We start from the raw sequence: 23,824 nt of genomic DNA, 5'->3' as shown, positions 1-23,824 counted from the left end.
TTTTCAAAGAACCAACTCTTTATTTTGTTAATTTTTCTGATTGTTTCTTTTGTTTCAATTTTGTTGATTTTAGCTCTGATTTTAACTATTTCCTGTCTTCTACTACTTTTGGTGTTGTTTTGCTCTTCTTTTTCTAGGGCTTTGAGCTGTAGTGTTGAGTTGTTTATTTGTTCATTTTTACTTCTTTTGTTGAATGTGCCCCATGAAATAAATCTTCCTCTATGTACTGCTTTCATAGTGTCCCAGAGGTTTTGATATGATGTGTCTTTGTTCTCGTTTACTTCTAAGAATTTTTTTATTTCCCTCCTGATGTCTTCTGTTTCCATTCATCATATAATAGTGTATTATTTAATCTCCAGGTATTGGAGAAGTTTCTGTTTTTTATTCTGTCATTTATTTCTGATTTCAGTCCATTATGATCTGATAGAATACAAGGTACAATCTCTATCTTCTTGTATTTGCTCACAGTAGCTTTGTGGCATAAAATATGGTCTATTTTAGAGAAGGATCCATGTGCTGCTGAGAAGAAAGTGTATTCATTCTTTGTTGGATGGTATATTCTATGTATGTCTGTTAAGTCTAAATTGTTGATTGTGTTATTGAGATCTATGGTTTATTTATTCAATTTTTGTTTGGACGATCTATCCAGCGGTGAGAGAGGTGTGTTAAAATCACCTAGTATTATTGTGTTGTGGTCTATTTGATTTCTGGAATTGAGAAGGATTTGTTTGATGTACATGGATTAGCCAATGTTCAGGGCATAGGTATTTATGATTGTTATGTCTTGCTGATTTATGCTTCCCTTAAGCAGTATGAAATGTCCTTCTTTATCCCTTCTGACTAGTTTTGGCTTGAAGTCCACATTATCTGAAATGAGGATGGATACTCCAGCTTTTTTGCTGTGTCCGTGTGTATGGTATGTTTTTTCCCATCCTTTCACCTTCAGTCTATGGGTATCTCTTTCTATGAGATGAGTCTCTTGCAGGCAGCATATTGTTGGATTTTTTTTTTAATCCAATCTGCCAGTCTATGTATTTTGATTGATGAGTTCAGGCCATTAACATTCACGGTTATTATTGTGATATGATTTGTATTCCCAGTCATTTGACTCATTTTTGTTTTTTGACATGATTTGGTTTCTCCTTTATTTGGCTATTCCTTTAGGCTAGTTCCTCCCATTGCTGATTTGCATCATTGTTTTTCATTTCTTTCTCATGGAATATTTTGCTGAGAATGTTCTGTAATTCTGGCTTTCTCTTTGTAAATTCTTTTAACTTTTGTTTATCATGGAAGGATTTTATTTCGTTGTCAAATCTGAAAGTAAGTTTTGCTGGGTATAAGATTCTTGGTTGGCATCTGTTTTCTTTCAGCGTTTGGTAAATGTTGTTCCAGGCCCTTCTAGTTTTTAGGGTCTGGATTGAAAAATGTGCTGATATTCTTATTGGTTTCCCCCTGAATGTAATTTGATTCTTTTCTCTCTTGACCTTTAAAATTCTGTTTTTATTTTGTATGTTAGGTATTTTCATAATAATGTGCTTTGGTGTGGGTCTGTTGTAATTTTATATATTTCGAGTCCTATAAGCCTCTTATACTTGGTTTTTCATTTCATTCTTCAGATTTGGGAAATTTTCTGATATTATTTCATTGAGTAGATTGTTCATTCCTTTGGTTTGTTTCTCCAAGCCTTCCTCAATCTCAATAATTCTTAAATTTGGCCTTTTCACGATATCCCATAATTCTTGTAGATTCTGTTCATGATTTCTTACCATCTTCTCTGTTTGGTCAGCTTTGTTTTGAAGATTAAATATTTTGTCTTCAATGTCTGAGGTTCTGTCTTCCAGGTGTTCTATCCTATTGGTTATGCTCTCTATGCAGTTTTTAACTTGGTTTATTGTTTCCTTCATTTCAAGGATTTCTGTTTGTTTATTTGTTTTTCAGTATCTCTAACTCTGTATTGAAATGATCTTTTGCTTCCCATAATTGCTCTTTTAACTGTTGTTTGGTGTGACCATTTAATTCCTGCATTTGCTCTTTCATCTGTTTCTTCAATGCCTGCATTTGCTCTTTCATCTCCTCATTTGCTTCCCTGATTGTTTTAATTATGTACACTCTGAACTCCCTTTCTGACATTTCTTCTGCTGTGCTGTCATTGAGTTTTATTGATATAGTATCTAGGTTTGTTTGGGACATTTTCTTCCCTTGTTTTCTCATATTGGTCAGATATCAGTGGGACTCTGAGATATTGCAGATTTCCTCTATTGACTTATAGTGTCCCTGTAGATTTCCAGTATATCTCCTCTTAGCCTTCAGTAGCCTGAAGTATTGGAGGAACTTGATAATGCAGTGCTTCCAAAGAAAACTGCCCCTAGCCCATTATTGGGTCCAGGGCTGGGGGCTGGTTCTGTATGGAAATCCTCTCACTGGGTGGTCCTGCTCCTAGAAGCTGGCTATAGACAGGGCCTGCCCCCGCCTGAGGGAGCCAGGCTGCTAGGGGAAAGCCTCTCCCTGTCCTGCCTTGGTCCCAGAAGCCACCTGCGGGCTGGGGCCCACCGCTGGGTTCAGCGCTTGGGGTTGGCTCTGTGCGGAAAAGCTTTTACTGGGTGGGTCTGCTCCGAGGAGCTGGCAGTAGATCACGCCTGCCACTGGAGGGAGCAGGGCTGCTTGGGGAAGTCTCTGGCTGCCCTGCCCTGGTCCCAGAAGCCACCTACAGGCCGGGCCCGCTGCTGGGTTCAGGGCTTGGGGTTGGTTCTGTGCAGAAAAGCTCTCACTGGGCGGCCTGCTCCTAGTAGCTGGCTGTGGATCAAGCCTGCTGCCGGAGAAAGCAGGGCTGCTTGGGGAAGACTCTAGCTGCCCTGCCCTGCTCCGAGAAGCTGCCACCCAGGCCGAGCTTCACCTGGTGGGAGAGACTCACCCTGCAGCTCTATGTTGGTCCAAGTCCTGGGTTCTGGAGCGAATGAAGGGAGATGCAGTCACCCTCTAGTCCACCATCTTGGATCTCCCCAGTCTGTGTCTTTTGATTGATGAGTTTAGGACAGAGTCAAGGTTATTATTGAGATATGATTTTGTTCCCAGTCACTTTGGTTTATTTCTAGTTTTTAACTTCAATTAGTGTTTCATTTGATTGACTATTTCTTTAGCATAGTTCCTCCCTGTATTAGTTTTCACTTTTTTTTACATTTCATCTTCTTGGAATATTTTTTTGAGACTGTTCTGTAATGGAGGCTTTCTAATTGTGAATTCTTTTAACTTTCATTTGTCCTGGAAGGTTTTTATTTCAACTTGAAAACCAGCCCAGGTCCCTCTTTATATAATTATATTCATGTTAACCTTATCACCTCTCTCCTCCAATTTAAAAAAAAATCTGATAAAATAAAATTCCCATTAAGGATTTAAGGGGTAATCCTTTTTCCATGTCCACATCCACTACCACCTCCACTCTAGAATCTTCCAGGGCCCTACTCAGGATGCAGCCCTTCTTCACTTACCCTCCTGGAGCTGCCTTTGGGTAATGTCTCAGGGTCATCTTGTACCTGGTTTCCTTCACTCAGATACTGGAATCTCCAACCCACTTGTCTATATTTGTCACTTTTCTGCCCAGAGAGGAAGTTCAACATAGAGTTCTACCCAAGTTCAAAGTCCAGTACCCCCATTTATGAGCCCTGTATTCTTGGGCAAGTGACCCATCTTTTACTTGATTTCCTAATCTCTATTTAAGTGTGGTTATTGTACTTACCTCATAAAACTGTGCACTAATTTAATAATAATAGAATTAGAATTAATAGCACTAACTTAAATAAAATGTTCAGTACAGTTTCTGACACAATGTAGTAAGTGCTCAAATAACATAAACTATCATAATACTAAAAATAACTAAACTTTATATTTTCAATTCAAATATAGGCAGTTGGTTTGGTGAAAAGAGCCTGAACTTTAGAGTGGGGCCTTGGTTTAACTTCTATTTCCATCTCATATTACCCTGGGCATTTCATACTAAACATGGGTAAAACCATTCCCAGTCTCCATCCACTGCACCTTCTCCACAATCAAGATGCCCTGCCCTCGTGCTTCCCACGCCAGTGATTGGTGATACCATCGAAGCCTCCATCCATGCCAGAAATATGAACATCTAACATCTAACTCCCATATTCCAACTAGAATGCAGCACGGTCTCTATTTTGTCTCTGCCTTTGAAACTGGGGGTCCCTTCCTCTAGATCATTCCTGGCCATCATTCAAGACTCAGCTCATAAATCTTATGCTAATTGAAATAAGACAGGCACAGAGAGACAAATACCACATGTTCTTACTGGTATGTGGAATCTAATGTAATCAAACTCACAGAAGCAGGGAGCAGAATAGGTAGGAGAAATGTGAGGATGATGGTCAAAGGCAATGAGCCTCAGTTAGGAGGAATGAGATTATTTTAGATCTCTTGACTATAGTTAATAACAGTGTATTATACATTTCAAACACTGCATAAATTTCAAATGTTTTCACCACAAAAAAAATGGCATTTGAGGTGATAAATATGTTAATTGATTTAATTGCCTCACATTGTATTCATAAAGCACATTATTCTGCACCTAATAAGTATGTTGAACTATGAGTTGTCAATTCAAATTTTTTTTTTAATTCAGCTCATATTTTCTACTTCTTGGTACCTTTTTTGACCAACACCCCCTTTCCAGATTAAGTTTCCCTTCTTTGTAGTTTCATAGGCCTATGAGATTTCCCTGTCTTTTCTGTCCTTATTATAATATAATTTCATATCTTTCTCCAGCCTACAAGTTCCATAAGAACAGAATCATCGATTTCTATTTCTAAGTCCCCAGAACTTGGCATCCTCCCACCCCCAATTGATATTCAATAAATACATCTGCAATGAATGAAATATAAGGAATGAATGAAAGAATGGAGAAACTTTGGTAAAATAATGATTTAAAGAGAGTTTATTACTATCTAGAAGAAGTTCCTAAACTCCCCATAAGTACTAACCACAATTCAATTTTGATGCTTTACCATGCCAAGGAATAGATGTAGAGGCAATACAAAATCAGCAAGCAAATTTATGGGAGCCAAACTGCACCCAGCAGGAATCAGCTTATAGACAGCAAGAGCTACTCCAATAACCCAAATTAAAAACCATATTACAGACATTATTACCCTATGTACATGTATGATTACACAAATGGTGTGAATCTACATTGTGTACAACCATAGACATGAAAAGTTGTACCCCATTTGTGTACAATGAGTCAAAATGCAGTCTGTAAAAATAAAAAATAAGTTTAAAAAAAACATATTAACCACATCTTCCGTAAGAACATGAGAATATAAATTATTCCTGTGTCGAGTGCAGTGGCAGGAACCTCAGTCAGGAGGATCACAAGTCAAAGCCAGCCTCAGCAACTTAGTGAGGTCCTAAGCAACTTAGTGAGACCCTGTCTCAAAAATAAAAAGGGCTGGGGATGTTTCTCAGTGGTTAGTACTGCTGGACTTAATCCCCCGTACCAAAAAAAAATGTGAATAATTTATAAATTTATAAATTAATGTGTTGATTGACTCTTTTAAAAATAAAATAATAGGTAATACAGCATATTAGGCACTATTTGAAGAGCTTTGTTTATCATTACTCATTTTCATCTTTATTCATAATACCTCTATGATGTATGTTCTATTATTATCCTCGTTTGACAGACGAAACTGAGCAGAGTTAGACTGAGAACTTGCCCAAGGTTACACAGCTGGGTAAGCACTATTCTAACCCAGGATATCTGACGCCAGATATTCTCTTAACCAGCTACCATACCACCCCTCAACTTTCATTTACCATCTGCTAAATAAACATCTTCTGAATGCCCATCAGGAATTTCCAGTGCTGGATACTACTAAAACCAGTGAAGACCCTGCCTCCAAACATCTTGCAACTCAGCAGGTGGAATACCTTTCTGTAGGTGTTATGACACCTCTGCACACACACTGTGGTAGAAAAAAGGAAGAGAGAACAACTTTATCTGGTTTTAGAGGAAGGAAAAATGGTCAAAGAGAAATAACTCATGACCTTGGTATAAGAGATAGGCAAGAGTTTTGCCAAATGGACCAGCAAAGCAAGTGTGGACACTTGCAGGACCGTGGAGGTAATCTTTTCCCAGATTCCAGTGGAATCGTCAGATATCTCCAATTCTAGGAGTTCTTAACCTGGGGTCCAGAGACCTTCAAAAAGGTAGATAGAACTGTATTTTAGTGTATTTGGTTTCCTTTGTAACCCTTCTCAATGTTAATCTGAGCAGGAATCCACAGACTTCTCTGTCAAAAGGAGTCCATAGTGTGAAAAAGGTTACCAAACCCTGAATCCTCGATCCACTATACCAGGAGCCTGTATGATACATGTAGACTGGTCTTGATAACAAGTAGGATGGTACTGCAATGATAGTGTTAAATTCTTATCTTACAATAGATTGAGTGGACTCCAGAAAACCTGATGAATGACCCAACTGTATTTGTGGACTTCTTGGATATAAACAAATCTCTTAGGAAAAAGATCTATCAGAATACAAATGACTATAATAAACTAGCCAGAGTACTTAATGAATTCCAAATGAAGTTGTGTTCAACATCTTTGGAGGTAAAACATATACTACGTAAGAATTTGAGGTTTGTTATATATGTACATATTTATATACACATATACACAATATGTATATATATGTATCATTTTTTTTAAGAAGTGTGTGTGTGTGTGTGTGTGTGTGTGTGTGTGTGTATGTCAAAGAGAGGGGAAGCATGCCCTCAGATTTCAAAGCAGACAACTGAAATACAACCTTATATCAATTTGCCTTATTTTGTCTCAATAGCATGTAATTTAAAGCCAAGGTTTACCACTGAGGCTGCAGGGTGTTGAATGAATAGAGTCAATGTAGGTAAGAGATGCAAAAACGAGTGTGACAGTAGGGTTCAGAGTAACAAAAATGGCTGTGACTCTCTCTACATCTTTTTGCATTGTTGTAGGCAGAGATGTGCCGCAACAGAGAAACCAACAAAACTGTCAGCACCATAATCAGTTTCCTAAGACTCTTCTTTCCAGCACTTGCACCCCTTGCCAAGACAGAACAGAAAAGCAGCCTATTTACTATTGTTCTCTTCATTCTCTTCTCTCAACCTGATGAGTGCTCAACACTGGTCACCAGAATATTAGCACAAGGATGATCCTCATTATGAAAATATACTTTTCCTCAATATTCATGTATACTAGTTGACCAGACCCAAATCACTGGACTACTAGAATAGTAATTCTCCTCCCATATCCTTATATCCTATGTATAAAGCCATAACATTTGATTTTTCTACATCTGTAATCAGTTTGTCACATTTCTTCCCCTAGATTCCTCATTCCATGGTGTTCTTCAAGGAAGCCGTAGAACATATCTTAAGAGCTACAAGGGTCCTTCGACAACCAGGGAGTCACATGTTACTGGTACAAATTTTAATTTTAATTTTTTTTCTTTTTGGTACAAGGGACTAAACCCACAGGCTCTAAACTACTGAGTCACATCCCCAGCCTCCTCCCCCTTTTTTTTTTTTTTTGAAACATGATCTTGCTGAGTTGCTTAGGGTCTCACTAATTTTCTGAGGATGGCTTTGAACTTGTGGTCTGTCCTTCTGCCTCAGCTTCCTGAGCTGCTGGGATTACAGGCATGTGCCACTGCACCCGGATTTCAGTGTTTTTAAGTTTTTTCAGTGTTTTTAACTTTTTAAATAAAAGTTAAGAAACTCTAATAAAGTCACCTTTCTAGCCAAAGTTTCATTTATCCATACTTTTGAAAAATCACAATAATTAAGTCATATGACAGGATCATTTTCCTCACTAGTTTGCATAAGAAATTTACTATCACATATAAATGTTATTTGTTTTGGAAAGGTATATGACATGAACAAAATTATTGGATCTGGCACCAGTTCTAGTGTGCCATATCTCTCCTAGTATAGATATGGTATCTGTGCAGATAGATGATGACTGCGAAAATAGTACATTAATTTGAATATTGATTTAGAAATGTGAGACTTTACACAAAATTTTGCTTCTCATGAGAACACATGGGAGCTAAATTCCTGGAGAACACCTAATTACTTCAGATAGAGAAAAAGTTTTGGAGAGCTAAATAAAATCCAATATATTTAGCCAATTACATAAGTCATGTTTATAATAGCTGAAGTTATTATTTATGCCTAACATTTCTTTTATACTTTATTTATAACTACTTACTTTATGTCTCTTTTTTTCCAAATAGGACTTGTTCTTAACATTCAGAACAGATAAAGCTTTATTTAAACACTCATTTAAATAGACATGTACAGTAAGATTAAATAAAATAAATTAAAATTTCAAAAATTGAATCAAGAAATACAAAGTATTTTTTTTCTACCACCAAAGCTATTTCTTTACTAACCTTTTCTATCTGTAAATGGTATCACCATAAATCTACAGCTGTAGCCAGAAACCTGAGTCATTCAGTCTTGTGGCTTTTTCATCACTCAACATTCAATCCATCAGTAAATGCTGGGCAATATACTTTTCTAAATGTATCTCAAGTTTGCCCACTTTGCTGCATCTCCACAGCCACAACCCCTTTTAAGCCACCTCATCTCCACCTGGAAGTAGCATGCCCCTTCCCTCAACCCGTTCCACTCTGTCCCCTTATTCTGCTTTGATTCATTCAAGTTCTTCATATTATCTGACCTTATATTATGTATTAATTTTGTTTATTTATTGTCTATCTTCATATTTATAACACAAGTTCTAAAAGGGCTATGGTTTTTTTCTCTGATTTCAATTAATAATATTATTTTTCTTTTACCAAAGGGTATATATTCTGGGTTTACTTCTTTTGCAACAAAGTGACCCCCCTTTTTTTTTTTTAGCAAATCAACTGTTTTCTAATAACAAGTACATTTAAGACAAGTTCTCAATAATTAAATTCCTCACAATGTTTTCAGAGTAATTTTTTTAAAAAACTACATGCAACTAGAAACTTGCCTTCTTAATAATTCCTCTATAGTCATTTTCTCCTGAACCCATCTAAACTGTCAAGAGCCCCTACTGAAAATACAAGGTAAAAAAATTACAGATCCCTGCTTCTCCTGATCCTATTACTATTTTACTTATGCATCCTAGATAGATTTTTGTCCTGGATCAAAGTAACACAGGGGTTCAACTTTGCAAAGCAGTCATTTAATTTTGAAGGGTAAACTAGCAAGTGGGGCTTCTGCAGAAAGAAGCAGCTGGAAGAAGCATAATGATTTAATGAAAAACCCATAAAATATTAAAAATAATGAAACAATCATGATCTAGGGTAGAGAATTCAAGTGTCATTAGTTTAATTAGGGAACCAAGTAAAAGAAAAAAAAAGAAAAAAAAAAGTAAAAGAAAAGTTATATTACTTTTTTAACACAAATAATATTTGGTTCAACTGAATTGTTTTGTTAAATTACCAAAGAAAATAGGAAAACAAATATTAGTATTTCAATTTAACTCGTCAGTTTAAAAGATCATTTCAGACAACTTATTATGTCCAGTTTTCAACAAAAATTATAAGACATGAGAAGAGATAGAAAAGTGTAAGTTATACACAGGGAAAAAAGCAGTCAACAGAAACATTTGAAGGGAATCCAGAGGTCACTTACCAGACATCTGGAAATGCAGCTGTTATTAATATATTCAAAGAACTAAAGGAATACGCATATATTAAAAATTAAAGCATACAACAATGACTTTTCAAATAGAGAATACCAATACAGAGCTAGAACTCATTTTTTAAAATGGAATTTCCATATTTGGAAATTATAACAAATGAGATGAAAATTTCATTAGAGGTGCTCACAGCAGATTTAAGATGATAGAAGAAAAAAGTCTGCAAACTTGAACATAGAGCAATAAAAATTATTCATCCTGAAAAAAACAGAACCTGAGGGACACCATTAGGTACACTAAATATACCAAAATATACATAATGTGATTCCCAGGAAAAGAGGAGAAATATGAAGTGATAGAAAACATGATATAAAGCAGGTACAGTGGCACTCACTTGTAATCTTAGCTGCTCAGGAAGCTGAAGATTGACACCAGCCTCAGGAACTTAGAGAGACACTGTCTCAAAATAAAAAGGGCTGGGAATGTGGCTCAGTGGTTAAGTGTCCTTGGCTACTTTAAAAAAAAAAAAATATATATATGTATATAATTATGCCCAAAATTCTTTCAAGAAGCTTAATGACAGCTCAAGAAACTCGAAGTAAACACAAGTAAATTCACACCTAGATACATCAAAGATAAAGAGAAAATCAAGGTAGCAAGAGAGAAACAACTCATTTTGTGATGGGGATTCTCAATCAGATTAACTGCTGACTTCTCCACAGAGTATTTGGGACATCTGTACTGGAAGTCCAGCCATAACTGAGGGTTGCTAGGGAGAAGATTTAATTACTTTGGGGGCAGACACAGAGAAACAAATATAAGTTGAACCATCTTTATTTGCTTATTGTAAATTTGGATCTCCTTTTCTGTGAATTATTTTATTTATATCCTTTGTTCATTTTTCTACTGTGTTATCTCTTGTATTATTTGTAGGATTATTTATCTATTTAGATACTAATCTTTTCTTCATTATATACATGGCAAGTATAATTTTCTAGATTAATTTTTTTTACTTTATGATATCATGCAGTAGTTTTTATTTTTAATATAAAAATATGAGCCCAAAAATATGATAAAAAAGAATTAAAATAGAACTCTAGAAAATATCAATTAAACACAAAAAGGTAATAAAGGAGAAACAAAGGTGAAAAAAAGATAGAAGATATATAAAAACCAGCAATATGGCCAACAAAGATCAAACCATGTCAATCATGACATAAATATAAATGCATTAAAAACTCCAATAAAAAGGCAGCAACTTTAAGACTCTATTTTTAAAAGAACAAAATCCAACCATATGCCATCAACAGAAGTCAGGAAGAGATTACAGTTATAAACATGTGTAGCTAAAAACAAAGTACCAGAAACACGTGGAGCCAAATCTGACAGAATTTAAAGGAGAAGTAATCAATTTACAGCAGTAGTAGGACTTCAATACCACCATTCACAATAGACAGAGCAAATAGACAAATAGTTGGCAAGGATATAAAGACTTCAACAAGATTATACAATAACTTGATCTAAATTTACATGATATAGGAGACTTCACTCCAAAACTATAAAATACATATTCTTCTGAAATAAACCTATTATATTCTCAAAGACAGACCAGATGCCAAGCCATGAAACAAGTCTCAATAAATTTAAAAGGATTGAAATCATTAAAATATGTTTTGTGATCACAATAGAATTAAATTAGAAATAATTGGCAACAAAAGGAAATTTAGGGTATTCATAATTATGTAGAATGTTGGCAACATACTTCTTAATGACCAATGATTAAAAGAAATTAGAAAATACTTTCAGGAAAATGGAAACAAAAGCACAATACACTTAAAGTACTTAGAGGGAAATCTATTGCTGTGAATTCTATATTTCAAATGAAGTAAGACTTTTAATCAATAATCTAAACTTCTACCCCGGGAAATTACAAAAAAAATCCAATCCAAACTAAGCAAAAGGAAAGAAATAAGAAAGATTAGAGAAAGAAATAGAAAACAGAAAAAACAAAGTTGGTTCTTTGAAAGGCTCAACAAAATTAACCACTAGACTGAACCAAGAAAAAGGGGAAGAGACAAGTCAAAATCATTAAAACCAGGGATTAGAGGAGACATCACCACCAACATTACAGAAATGAGAAGAATTATAAGGAAATACTATCAACTACTATATGCCAATACATCAGATAATTTAAATTGAAAGGATACTTTCCTAGACAGACACAAACTAGTGAAACTGAAGAATTAGAATATCTTAATAACAAATAAAGAGACTGAATTAAGAATTTTCAAACTCACCACAAGAAAAATTGCAGAGCCAAATGGCTTCACTGGAGAATTACATCAAACATTTAAGAAAGACTTAATACAAAACCTTCACAAATGCTTCCAAAAAATAGAAGAAGTAATACTTCCCAACTCATCTTTAAGGCCAGTAATAACAATACCAAAGTTAAAGATTTTCTATTAGTCCACTTTGTATAGCTTTAATAAAATACCCGAGGCTGGTAACTAATAAAGTAAAGAGGTTTATTTGCATCATGATTCTGATGGCTGAAGGGTTCAAACAGTATGGCACCATGTCCTGGTGAGGACCCCCTGGCTGTGACACAGTATGGCAGAGAAGAAGCCAAAAGGGAAATGGCCATGTGCAAAAGGGCCACATGTGTGAGACCAAGGAAACAAGAGAGATTCAGGGGAGAGTCTAGGTTCTCTTATAATTCCCTCTTGAAGGACTTCCTATCAGAGAATAAGAAAGCACTCCTGTGAGAAAAATATTAATTCCTCTTAAAGACCAAAGTCCTTCCCATTAGACCTCACTTCTTAAAGATTCCAGCACATTATCACCCTGGGGCCAATCTTCCAGCACATGAACCTTTGGGAGACAAACTGTATCCAAACCATAACAGACATAAGGAGAAAAAAACCACAGACGAATGTCTCTCTCAAGAATATAATTTTAACAATTCTGGACAAATACTAGCAAACCTATGTCAGCAAAATATAAGAAGTATTACACTATAAACAAGTAAGATTTCTCCCAGAAATGCATGTTTCTTTTAATATCCACTAATCTAATATACCATATTAATGTAATTCAAGGTAAAACCCACATAAAAATATCCCAATAGATACTTTTAAAGGCTCGTGAAAAAATTCAACATTCATGATATTTCTAAACTTGCAGCAAAAAGGAATAGAAGGGAACTTGTCAACCCAATGAAGGACATCTGTGAAGATTTGCAGCTGTACTCATGCTTACTAGTGAAATACTGAGAACAAAGAAAGGATGTTCTGACACCCAGTTTCTACCAAACTCTATATTAGAGGTCCTAGATGGTTCAATTAAGCAATAAAAGGGGGGAAAGAGCATTCAGAATGAAAAATAAAGGAAAACTGTCTTTATTACCATTCCACATGATCCTGTTTGTAGAAATGTGTAAGGACAAACCACCCAACTTAAAGCTAATTAGACAAGTAAACAATTAAAATTAAAAATTTTTTAAAAATCAGGTACTTCAGAAAAGCATATTAAAAGATGTTCAATATCCATTGTCACTGGGGAAAACAGCAATGAGATACCACTAATTAAAGTACCCAGTACCCAAAGAACTGGTAATAGCATTTACTATCAAGGAGACAGAGCAATAGGAACTCTTTATTCATTGCTGTGCAAAATGGCACAGTCGCTTTGGGAGACAATTTGTCAGTAAGTAACAAAGCTAAACATAGTTATGCCATATGATCCAGCAGGCATGCTTCTACATATTTACCCAACAATTTGAACATGTATGTCCACATAAAAACCTGCACATGAATGGTTACAGCAACTTTACACATCATCGCCCCAAACTGGAAGCAACCAAGATGTCCTTCAATGAGCCCATGAACAAACTGTGGTAATTTGTACACTGTAATATTATTCAGAGGTAGAAAAAATGAGCTAACAGACTGCAAAAGTCATGGGTGATCTTTAAAGGCTAAAGGAAATAAGCCAATCTGGAAAGGCAATGTTTTGGTCAGCTATTTTTGCCACTGTGACTTAAAGACCCAAACAGCACAATTATAAAGGAGGAAAATTTTGGGGGCGTGCATAGTTTCAGTTCACGGACAGCTGGCTCCATTCCTCAGGGCTCAAGGTGAGGCAGGACATCCTGACAGAAGAGTGTGGCAGAGGGAAGCAGCTCACATGGTGATCAGAGAGCAGAGAGAGAGATTCCACTTTCCAGATACAAAATATATACCCCATAACCACACACCACTTCCTCCAGCCACACCCCACCTGCCTCCAGTTACTACTGAGTTAATCCCATCAGGGATTAATTCTCTGATTAGGTTAAGGCTATAAACCAATCATTTCTCCTCCAAACCCTCTTGCATTGTCTCACATGTGAGCTTTTGGGGGACACCTCACATCCAAACTTATGGCTATAAATACTATATGAGCCCATTTTATTGTCTGGAAAAGGCAAAACTATAGAGATGATGAGATTAGTGGTTGCCAAAATTTTGGTCAGAAGGAAAGAAAGTGAAACACAGATTTTTTAAGGTGGTGAAAATTTGTTTGACACTGTCACTATATATGCGTACACTATATATTTGTCAAAACCCATAGAACTTCACAGCCTAAAGAATGAACCTTAAAGGAATTTCAAGATGTTGGAATAGAGGAGCAAGAAAGCAGACAGGCAGCTTCTCAGCAAGTGGGTAAATGAAAAAAAAAGTGGGGAGTACTTTACTGGAATTTAACACTGATTTTAATTTAATCAAAGCAGACTGGGGACTCAGGAGGTTGGATATAATAAAATAAGGAAGAAATCCCCAGCACACTGCTGCAGCTGCAGCCAGAGACACCACCCAGAGTGGTCAAAAGTAAGTGATAAGGTAATTAAAGGAACCCATATTTTTAGAAGGCCTGAGGCATTTCTGCTTATGGAAAGTTTAGAGATCAAAGACACTGCCTGAATAAACTAAAGGAATGCTGCACAATACCCTGTGTGGGAAAGAAACTGCATCTCTCCTGGCTGCCTGTGGAGAACTGAGGAAGGAACCATTTTGCAGCCACAGTGCAGGGGCAGCAGCTGAGGTACACAATCCCTGGCAAACCTGAGATTGGTTCAAAACTCAGACCTGGCAAACTGACACTGTACTGCATAGCATGTGTCTAACTGACCAGGAGAAAATCAAACATGAAGAGAGGTTAACACAGGGGACAACTGATCAGGGAACCCACTCAGCTCTGCCCCTCCCCCTCCAATTCAGTTGCTTGCAGGACTGGCACGGATAGATGTTCCTAGCTGGGGTTTTGAAAGGGCAGAGGTGACAGAAATTGAGGTCGGAGACTGAACCCTAGACCAGGAAACGTGGGGTCCGCAGGTGAGGGAGTGGACTAAGAATTGGCTCCTCCACCACAGAGTGGAGCCCAGGGAAATCCTGGGGTGCAATCTTTCAGCTTGGAACAGCAATTCCTGGCCCCTGAAAGAGCACTTACTTAAAGTCTCCAAACCAATTGTCATTCAGTGAAGAGCCTAGAGCCTATCTAAGCCTAAACTCTGCTTCCAGGAGTTCTGCTATGGAATTACCTCTCTCACTCTAGCATCCCCACCTTGAGAGTGGAGCTAACATCACATTCCAGATAAACCCACCTAACAGTGCTGAAAAGGGAAGCTGAGAATATTTTGAACTCCAATGGAAACAATTCATCTTTTCTAGATATCTTCATTATTTTTCCTTTTTTCTTTTCTCTGTTTAATTGTGACCATAATGGTTCATGGGCATTTATACATATTCATGTTTGTTTGTTTTCTTTTTTTTTTTTTTTCTTATTTCTAGCATTTTTGAAACCAGTTATTTTCCATGGAACAATTTTTGGAGGACTAGGATATTTGATTGTATATTTCATTTTCTATTCTTTTATTTTTTAATTTTTTTAATATTTAAAATTTTACTTTATATATATTTTTCCCTCACTTATCTGTTGCCTTTGATTCTCCTTCTCTCTTTTCTTCTGCTAAAAGCCAATGTCTATTGTTCTCTCTTTCACTCGTTCTTTAATTTTTTACTACTGTCTTCTCTCCTCCTCCCTCATACTCATGACATCCTACATCACTTCTGTTCACTCATACCCACCATTCAAAATTGTAAACCCTTTTTCAAATTTACTGTTTTTATTGTTGGCAATAACTGATTATATCATTTTTGTTTATTGTGACAACATTATAGATATCAATAGTTTAATGCTACATATTTTTTTCATAAGTCCACAAGGTAGAAACTCTACTGTCTCAGATCCATATTATTAGATGGATAAGCACACAAACAACATGAAAAAGCAAGGGAACAAATCACTCCTAACACATCAAGATACTTCAGTAACAGAATCCATTGATACCACCTGTGGAAGAATTGTCAGAGAAGGAGTTTAAAATCTACATAGTTGAAATGATCTGCAAAATAAAGGATGATGATGTAGGGAGTGAAATCAGAGAGAAATTAAAGGAAGTGAAAGCACTACAATAAAGAGATAGCGATTCTGAAAAAAAAAATCAAGCAGATATCCTCAAAATTAAGAAGGAATCAGTAATCAAAATTAAAAATTCAGTGGAAAGCATCACCAACAAACTAGACCACTTGAAGGTGCAGAGATACAAACCAATGGAACGCACACTCTTTTCAATGAAATAATATGAGAAAATTTCCCAACATTAAGAATAAAATGGAAAATCAGTTACAGAAGGCTTACATGACTCCAAATACACAAAACTGCAACAGGCCCACACCAAAGCACATTATTATAAAAATGCCTAAAATATGAAACAAGGATAGAATCTTAAAGGCTGCCAGAGAATAAAACAATAGTTCACATTTAGAGGGAAAGCAATTCAGAACTCAGTTGATTTCTCAACCCAAATCCTAAAAGCTAGGTCTTGGAATAATTTGTACCCAGCTCTGAAAGAAAATGGATTCCAGTCTGCCATCTGGCCCACCATCTCCAGTGCTGAATTCCACACCCCAGCCCATGGTCTAACACCCACAATGCAGCTGACCATCTGTCAACAGAGGGGTTGCCTTTGCCCACAAGCATTGATTGTTCCCAACCTAGAGGCAGTGGGACAGCACCCTTCTTGGGACCCTGCATTATCAAGTTCTTCTCAGGCATCAGGCTACTGAAGAATAGGAGATTTGAACAGTACAGTATAATTTTATTGCAGAATGTTTTAAATTAGTAGAATTATTATGATTATTCCTATTATACCTACTCCTACTTTTTTCTTTTATTAATATTTTTCTCATTCTATCTTCCTCTTATATATCTGCTCCTTGGAGTTTCTCTCCCTTTTCTCATGCTAACAACCTATTTCTTTTAATTCCACATTCACTATTCCTACAACATAGAGAGGTACTATGTAGACTCACTTCTTATCTCATTAACATTATATCCTACACCCCTCCTCATTCTCTTTGTCCACCATTAGAAATGGTGGTCCTTATTGCTAACTTATTGCTATAGAAAATAACTTGAACTCATCATCTCTGTTTATTAAGACAACATGGTTAATATCTTAAAAAGAATTATTTGGGTTAACAAGACATATTGTTTGTATGGTGGGCTGCTAATATTGATCTCTCACTTCAATGTGAGGTATCATAAATCTGCAGGGACACTATAAGTCTATAGGGGGAAAATGGCAATATCTTGGATTCCCACTGCTAGAGGGGAAGATACACAAACAACATGAGAAAACAAGGGAAGAAAGTGTCCCAAACAAACCTAAATGCTATATCAATAGAACCCAATGACAACATGGCAGAAGAAATGTCAGAAAGAGAATTCAGAATGTACATAATTAAAATGATATGAGAGGTGAACAATGAGATAAAAGAGCAAATGCAGGTAATGATTGATTGCACCAATAAACAGTTAAAAGAGCAAATGCAAGAAGCAAAAGATCATTTCACTAAAGAGAGATTCTGAAAAAAAAAAAACAAACAAACAGAAATCCTTGAAATAAAAGAAAAAATAAACCAAATTAAAAACTCAATAGAAACCACAACCAACAGACTAAATCACTTGGAAGACAGAAAGAACCCCAGACAATGAAGACAAATATATTTAATCTTTAAAACAAAGTTGACCAAACAGAGAAGATGGTAAGAAATCATGAACAGAACCTACAAGAATTATGGGATATCATGAAAAGACTAAATTTAAGAATTATTGGGATTGAGGAAGGCACAGAGATACAAACTAAAGGAATGAATAATCTGTTCAATGAAATAATATCAGAAAATTTCCCAAATCTGACGAATGAAATGGAAAATCAGATACAAGAGGCTTACAGGACACCAAATGTACAAAATTACAACAGATCCACACAGAGGCACATTATAATGAAAATACCTAACATACAAAATAAAGGCAGAATTTTAAAGACTGTGAGAGAAAAGCATCAGATTACATTCAGGGGGAAACCAATATGGATATCAGCAGATAAGTAAATGCAATGTGTGATCCTGGACTAGATCCTGGAACAGAAAATGAGCATTAGTAAAATGCCAATAAAATCCACACAAAGTCTATTTCATTAATATTATTGTACTAATGTTAATCTCTTAGTTTTGTTAATTATACTGTGGTTAGACAAAGCCTGTTAAGAGTATCCAGATACTCTGTACAATGCTTGCAACTCTTATATGTCTCAAATTATAATAAAACATTTTAGGAATTATCAAATGATAAAAATATATCACAAGAAAGCAAAAGAGAAATGGTAATTATCAGATGTTAGAACCAGGAAATCTAAAGAAACAGGAGGATAAAGAGAAAGAAGGAACATGTGAAAAGACTGATGAAAAACAATTCTTCAGACTGAGAAGCCTCATCGAATTTGAAGAAAGATCAGTATTCAGATTTATTATAATAAAGTTGCTAACTTCAACTGATAAAATACTGGGCTAAAATAACAATTTTACCCAGAGGAAGGTAAATCACAGTAAGATCAGATTTCTAATCTATAACACCGAAAGCTAGAAGGCAGACGAACAATCCACAGACTACTGAGGAAAATACTGGGACAGGGAGACATCCTAACAAGCAACCACAATGTCTATAATGTCTAGAAGTATACAATGATGGTGACATCTCTGGATGTTATTTAGCAAAAAACTACTATCAAGCTGATTCACAATGGACTGTGCAAGAATTAGTAAAACTTTGTGATTTGCATGTTTCATCTTAATACAAGGCAAACGTTAAGTATGAGATTTCAAGGGACATGCTGATTGCATTTCAGCCAGTTTTTGAGAAAGAAGAAATTAAATAGGTAGTGGTAGGTAAAAGCATAGTGAAAGAGACTGAATTCCTGGGTCTTGCCAAAAAAAAAAAAAAAAAAAAAAAAAGAGGTCAAATAAAGCATGAGATACCAGCTTCCACTGTAAAAAGGATTTTTTTTTCATCTGAACTCAGCAAACTGTGGTCATGTGACTGGAAAACAAACATGACACTTCAGGAGATGCTTTAAAATCTTTGTAAATTCTTTGGTCAGGCTAGGAATTAAGTAATTACCATGTAATTTCAATTTGTGTACATGCAGACAGAAAAGAATTATTTTAAAGTATCTTATGCTATAACATAAAAGATAATGCTTATTTGTGATAAGTGTCATGAAATTTTATAATACATTACTGAAAAATTCAAGCCTTGGGTTATTTTCCCAATATTTAGCTTTTATGCACTCTGTGGCTATATGGATGCTTCACACATCTTCAAATAATTCCTAATTTCATGTTGATGCCCAACACTGAATTTATGATCTTCTCATACTCTATGTCTGCCACATCTCTGGATAAGAGCATTGAATGCTTAAATTTAAGCAAGTATTGCCAAAGAAGACTGAACTGTCAAAATACTTATACAGTTTTTGATAGTAGTCACCATATTTTGTAATTTTATTGAAAACTCTGATCTTTTGGGATCTACAAAGAGATTTGTAGGAAATTCTGGAAGTTTAAGAGAGTAAAAAAATAAAAGAATATTTCAAGAGAATATAGTAATTAACAAAATACAATTACTCAATGTCAAAAAATGTCTAATACTTACTCATCATAGATACGTTTATTCTCCAAACTAATCATGGTTTCTGTGTGGTTTCCATTGAAAGAAAGAGAGAATTTTTAATAATTGATTGATATTTATAAGAGCTAAATGACAACTTACTATATGTCAGTGTTCTCCAGATAGCCTAAGAATGAACTGCAGAGGTCATCTGAAAGGCAGTATTCAAGCAGCACCCCCTCAGCCTGATTCTGGAGTCCAGGAGTTTGAAATTTTAAAAAATATATATATTTTTTAGCTGTTTTGGAGATGAAACCTAGGGCCTCATGCATGCTAGGCAAATGTTCAACCACTAAGCTACTTCTCCTTCCAGGTAGTGTCTGTCCTGACGAAGAGAGTCCTTGAACCCTCTCAGTGAGAAACTGCTTGACTTTGTGTGTGTGTGTGGTACTGGGAATTGAATCTTGGCGGTGAGGTAGGGGGAGGATTCTACTACTGGTCTACATCCTCAGCCCTTTATACTTTTGAGACAGGTTCTCACTAAGTTGCCCAGGCTAGTCTTGAACTTGTGATCCTCTTGCCTTAGCCTCTTGAGTCAGTCAGGTTACAGGTATTTGCCACCATGCCCAAAACTGCTCTCGTATTGAGATGAAAATGAATATGGTGTTATTGCTTGTATGTACCACAAATGATCTATACATTCACTGCTCACTTTAGACCCTATTTATCTTAAAATTTATAAAAATAATAATCTATAAACTGATAACACATAGCTAAATTTCTCTCACATATTATTTTTTCAGCTATTAATATGTTTCTCCTCATTTTTAAAGTCTCATTTGTGTTACCTGAAATAATGTCTTCAAAGCTGTAAGAAATTTTTTGTGGTTCCTTGGCTTTTGGGAGAAGTTCTTCACTTGAGACATTTTTGACACTATCTTCATTTTCTGACATTTCATCTTCTTCACGTGTCATACGTTTTTCAGGGCCCTGGTCAGACTCATACAAGTCCTCTTAAAATTTTTCTGGAGAGTAACTCTCAGAAGGAGTTCTCAAGTGCTAATTTATTCAAATAAATTGGAGTATATATTTTTATCAGCTCCTTCACCACCTAAATACTATTCATAACCTAATTTAACAGATATGTTACCATGCTGATGACAATCTATAACTAATATGATATTTAATTTAGGGCAATAGATTTTAAATGTTAAGTTGTAACTAAACTTACACATTAAAATACTCAAAATAGGTGTGAAATAAAAGTCACAGAGAGTTTTGAGATAGGCATTATATCTTTTTACAATGGTGTAAGGGGCATATATATATATATATATATATATGAGTTTAGTGTGTTAGACAAGAAACTATGAACATTAATCATAAATCACATTTTTACTTCCGAAACTTATAATTCATCTTACATAAAAAATGTTTATATTTGTGGGCTGGGGTTGTGGCTCAGTGGTAGAGCACTTGCCTGGCATGTGTGAGGTCCTGGGTTCAATTCTCAGCTCTTCATATAAATAAATAAATAAAATAAAGGTCCATTGGCCACTAAAAATATATTTTTAAAAATGTTTATATTTTTCAAAGAGGATCCTATCTCATTAATATCAGTGTTTGTTTTCACTTCCAACTTTTGAACAGAAAAAGTATGTGAGTTTGAATTATTAACCAAAATCATATATTTCATTACTGTAAAAATGTATAAAGTCAGGAGCCTGTAATCCTACTATCTCAGGAAGCTGAGGCAGGAGGATCTCGAGTTCAAAGTCAGCCTCAGCAAAAGCAAGGCACTAAGGAACTCAGTGAGACGCTGTCTCTAAATAAAATACAAAATAAAGCTGGGGATGTGGCTCAGTGGTTGAGTGCCCCTGAGTTCAATCCCAGGTAGCCCCCACCAGAAAATGTATAAAGAACTCCTCCTATAACTCCATAACAAATGACCAAAAAAAACAAAACAAAACAAAAACAAAAACAAAAAACAGTTAAAACTTTGACAAAGGATTTGACTGGATCCTTTCCAAAGATAATGTACACAGCTTCCTCCCAACTCAGACAGTTACAGATCACCAACGCAGCTTTGACCTTGAACAGAGGAAAGTGGGACTATCCCCTACATCATTGTGTCATACTGGAGGGAGATTGCCTGAATATTCAGTAACATAGAGATCCATTTCTGGGATGGAAGAAGCCACAGGCAGAAGTCTGCTGAGAGAGTTCCTTGAAGACCCAAGGAAACTTAAACAGAAGGCATCCACAAACATAGCCAGAGATCAGTTAAGGTGGAAAATTGCCTGACCTGAGGCAACGTAACTGCTCCCAGCCTTATCCAGCCCCCAACCTGACCCCATGGTCACAAACGGTGAGTGAAAAAGCACCGTTTGGACACTGGCTGGACTTTGCATCATTCATAGTCAACAGAGGGAATTAATGTCCCCTGTTCACAACCTGGGGCAGTAGAAACTAGAACACAGGTTAACCACCTGAGTCCCTTTACTATAATACTCCAGAGAGCAGTGTTGGCCCCTGGAGGGGACCTTGGAAAAGGTATAGAATATTAGGTAAAAACTAAGAAAATCTGAATGAAGTATGGGCTTTAGTCAATAATAACATCCAAATACTAGTTCATTTCTTGTAGCCGATTTATTTTACTAATGGTAGCTGTTAGGAGAAAAGTAAAACAAATGTCCACTCAAAGAAATAAACAAATATTCATAGTAGCTTAAAATTGGAAACAGTCCAAATGCCCATTAATGATAAATGGATAAGTAAATTATGGTATATCCATACAATAGAATACTATTTGGCAATAAAAAGGAACAAACTATTGATAATGCACTACAACATGAAAGAACTTCAAAATAATTATATTACATTAAAGAAATGAGATTTAACAGACTTCAGTGGTTTGAAATATCTAAAAGAGCTAAATCAACAGAAATAGAAAGCATATTAGAGCCTGGGCCCTAGGAATTGGGATGGGCATTAGCGCACATGGACTTCAGGGATCTTTTTGAAGTCATGGGAATGTTCTAAAATGGATTGTGGTAATAGCTGAATAAATCTATAAATTTACTAAAAATCATTGGACACTTGAAACAGATGTAGACCATGAGTTACACTTTAATAAAATTGTTTTTAAAAATGGATACCTTTTCATCATTACCAAAGAGGATTTATTATTGCTGAACATAAATATCTATCTAGTTTCTTATAAATGAAGAACTAAATATCGACAGTGACATAATGATGATTTCTAAGCCTCTCTATGCTACTTTTTCAGATCATGTTATATTTTCAGTGAAATTATATATTTCAAGAGGTTATGAAAAATGAAAATATTGAATTTGGATAAGTGCCTTATAATATTTTGATAAAATATTTAAATTGTGTTTAATATGCCACCTAAAAAGTTATAAATAAAAATCATCTAAAATGTGTTTTCTGACAAAATTTTGAGCACAAATAAACCAAAATTGTATATTGACAGACTCTCAGAAAATTTATAGAAATCATATGTTAGTTTTGATTTTTTTTTTTTCTTTCAAAGATTGGAACAGATGGATGTGGAAAAGAAACTTGTGCAACCCTAGCCTGTTACGTGGCAGAACACAAACTGTACCGAGTGCCTGTATCTCACAATTATGCCTACATAGAATTCAAAGAAGTCCTTAAAAAGGTGTCTCTTCAAACAGGGCTTGAAGGGAATGCCACTGTTCTGATGGTTGTTAACTTATCCCTAGAACATGTAAGTGCTTTCTGTCTTTATTATTTGCCAAAGTTTGATATTTATGTAGCCCTACCCCCAAGTAATTTACTATTTGAAAAGTAAGAAAATACTTACATGTAGTTCAATTAGCCTACTGTATTAATTCTTTTCATTATTCTCTGCCCTTACCTAATCATAGCCTACAGAGTCCATGTATTTGTAATCATGCCATAGTTTTGAATAAATGTAGTCTGCTGAAGAAAGTTGGGTCTTTTTTAGGAAAACTTATTTTTATTCTCAAAGCAAAAAGTTTATACTTTCATAATAAGTCTTCAGGTAGAGTTTCTTTCCCTGATTTTTCTCTTCTGT

The 23,824-nt window shown here is 35.5% G+C and overlaps 1 protein-coding gene across 1 annotated transcript in view; it reads left to right on the top strand.

Annotated features, from left to right (window-relative positions):
- The window catches only part of DNAH14 (dynein axonemal heavy chain 14), a gene marked incomplete at its 3' end in the record, with an annotated part of 400,436 nt that overhangs the window by 237,493 nt on the left and 139,119 nt on the right, over positions 1 to 23,824 (top strand). Inside the window, exons 52-54 of the mRNA XM_079107288.1 lie at positions 6,457 to 6,624; positions 7,381 to 7,473; positions 23,297 to 23,494. Of these exons, the coding sequence (XP_078963414.1) occupies positions 6,457 to 6,624; positions 7,381 to 7,473; positions 23,297 to 23,494 (459 nt within the window). The remainder of the gene's footprint in view (positions 1 to 6,456; positions 6,625 to 7,380; positions 7,474 to 23,296; positions 23,495 to 23,824) is intronic.

The sequence above is a fragment of the Sciurus vulgaris genome, assembly GCF_902686455.1.
Source record: "Sciurus vulgaris genome assembly, chromosome: 12".
Classification (NCBI taxonomy): Eukaryota; Metazoa; Chordata; class Mammalia; order Rodentia; family Sciuridae; genus Sciurus; species Sciurus vulgaris.
This window is presented reverse-complemented; position numbering and strand designations above follow the sequence as displayed.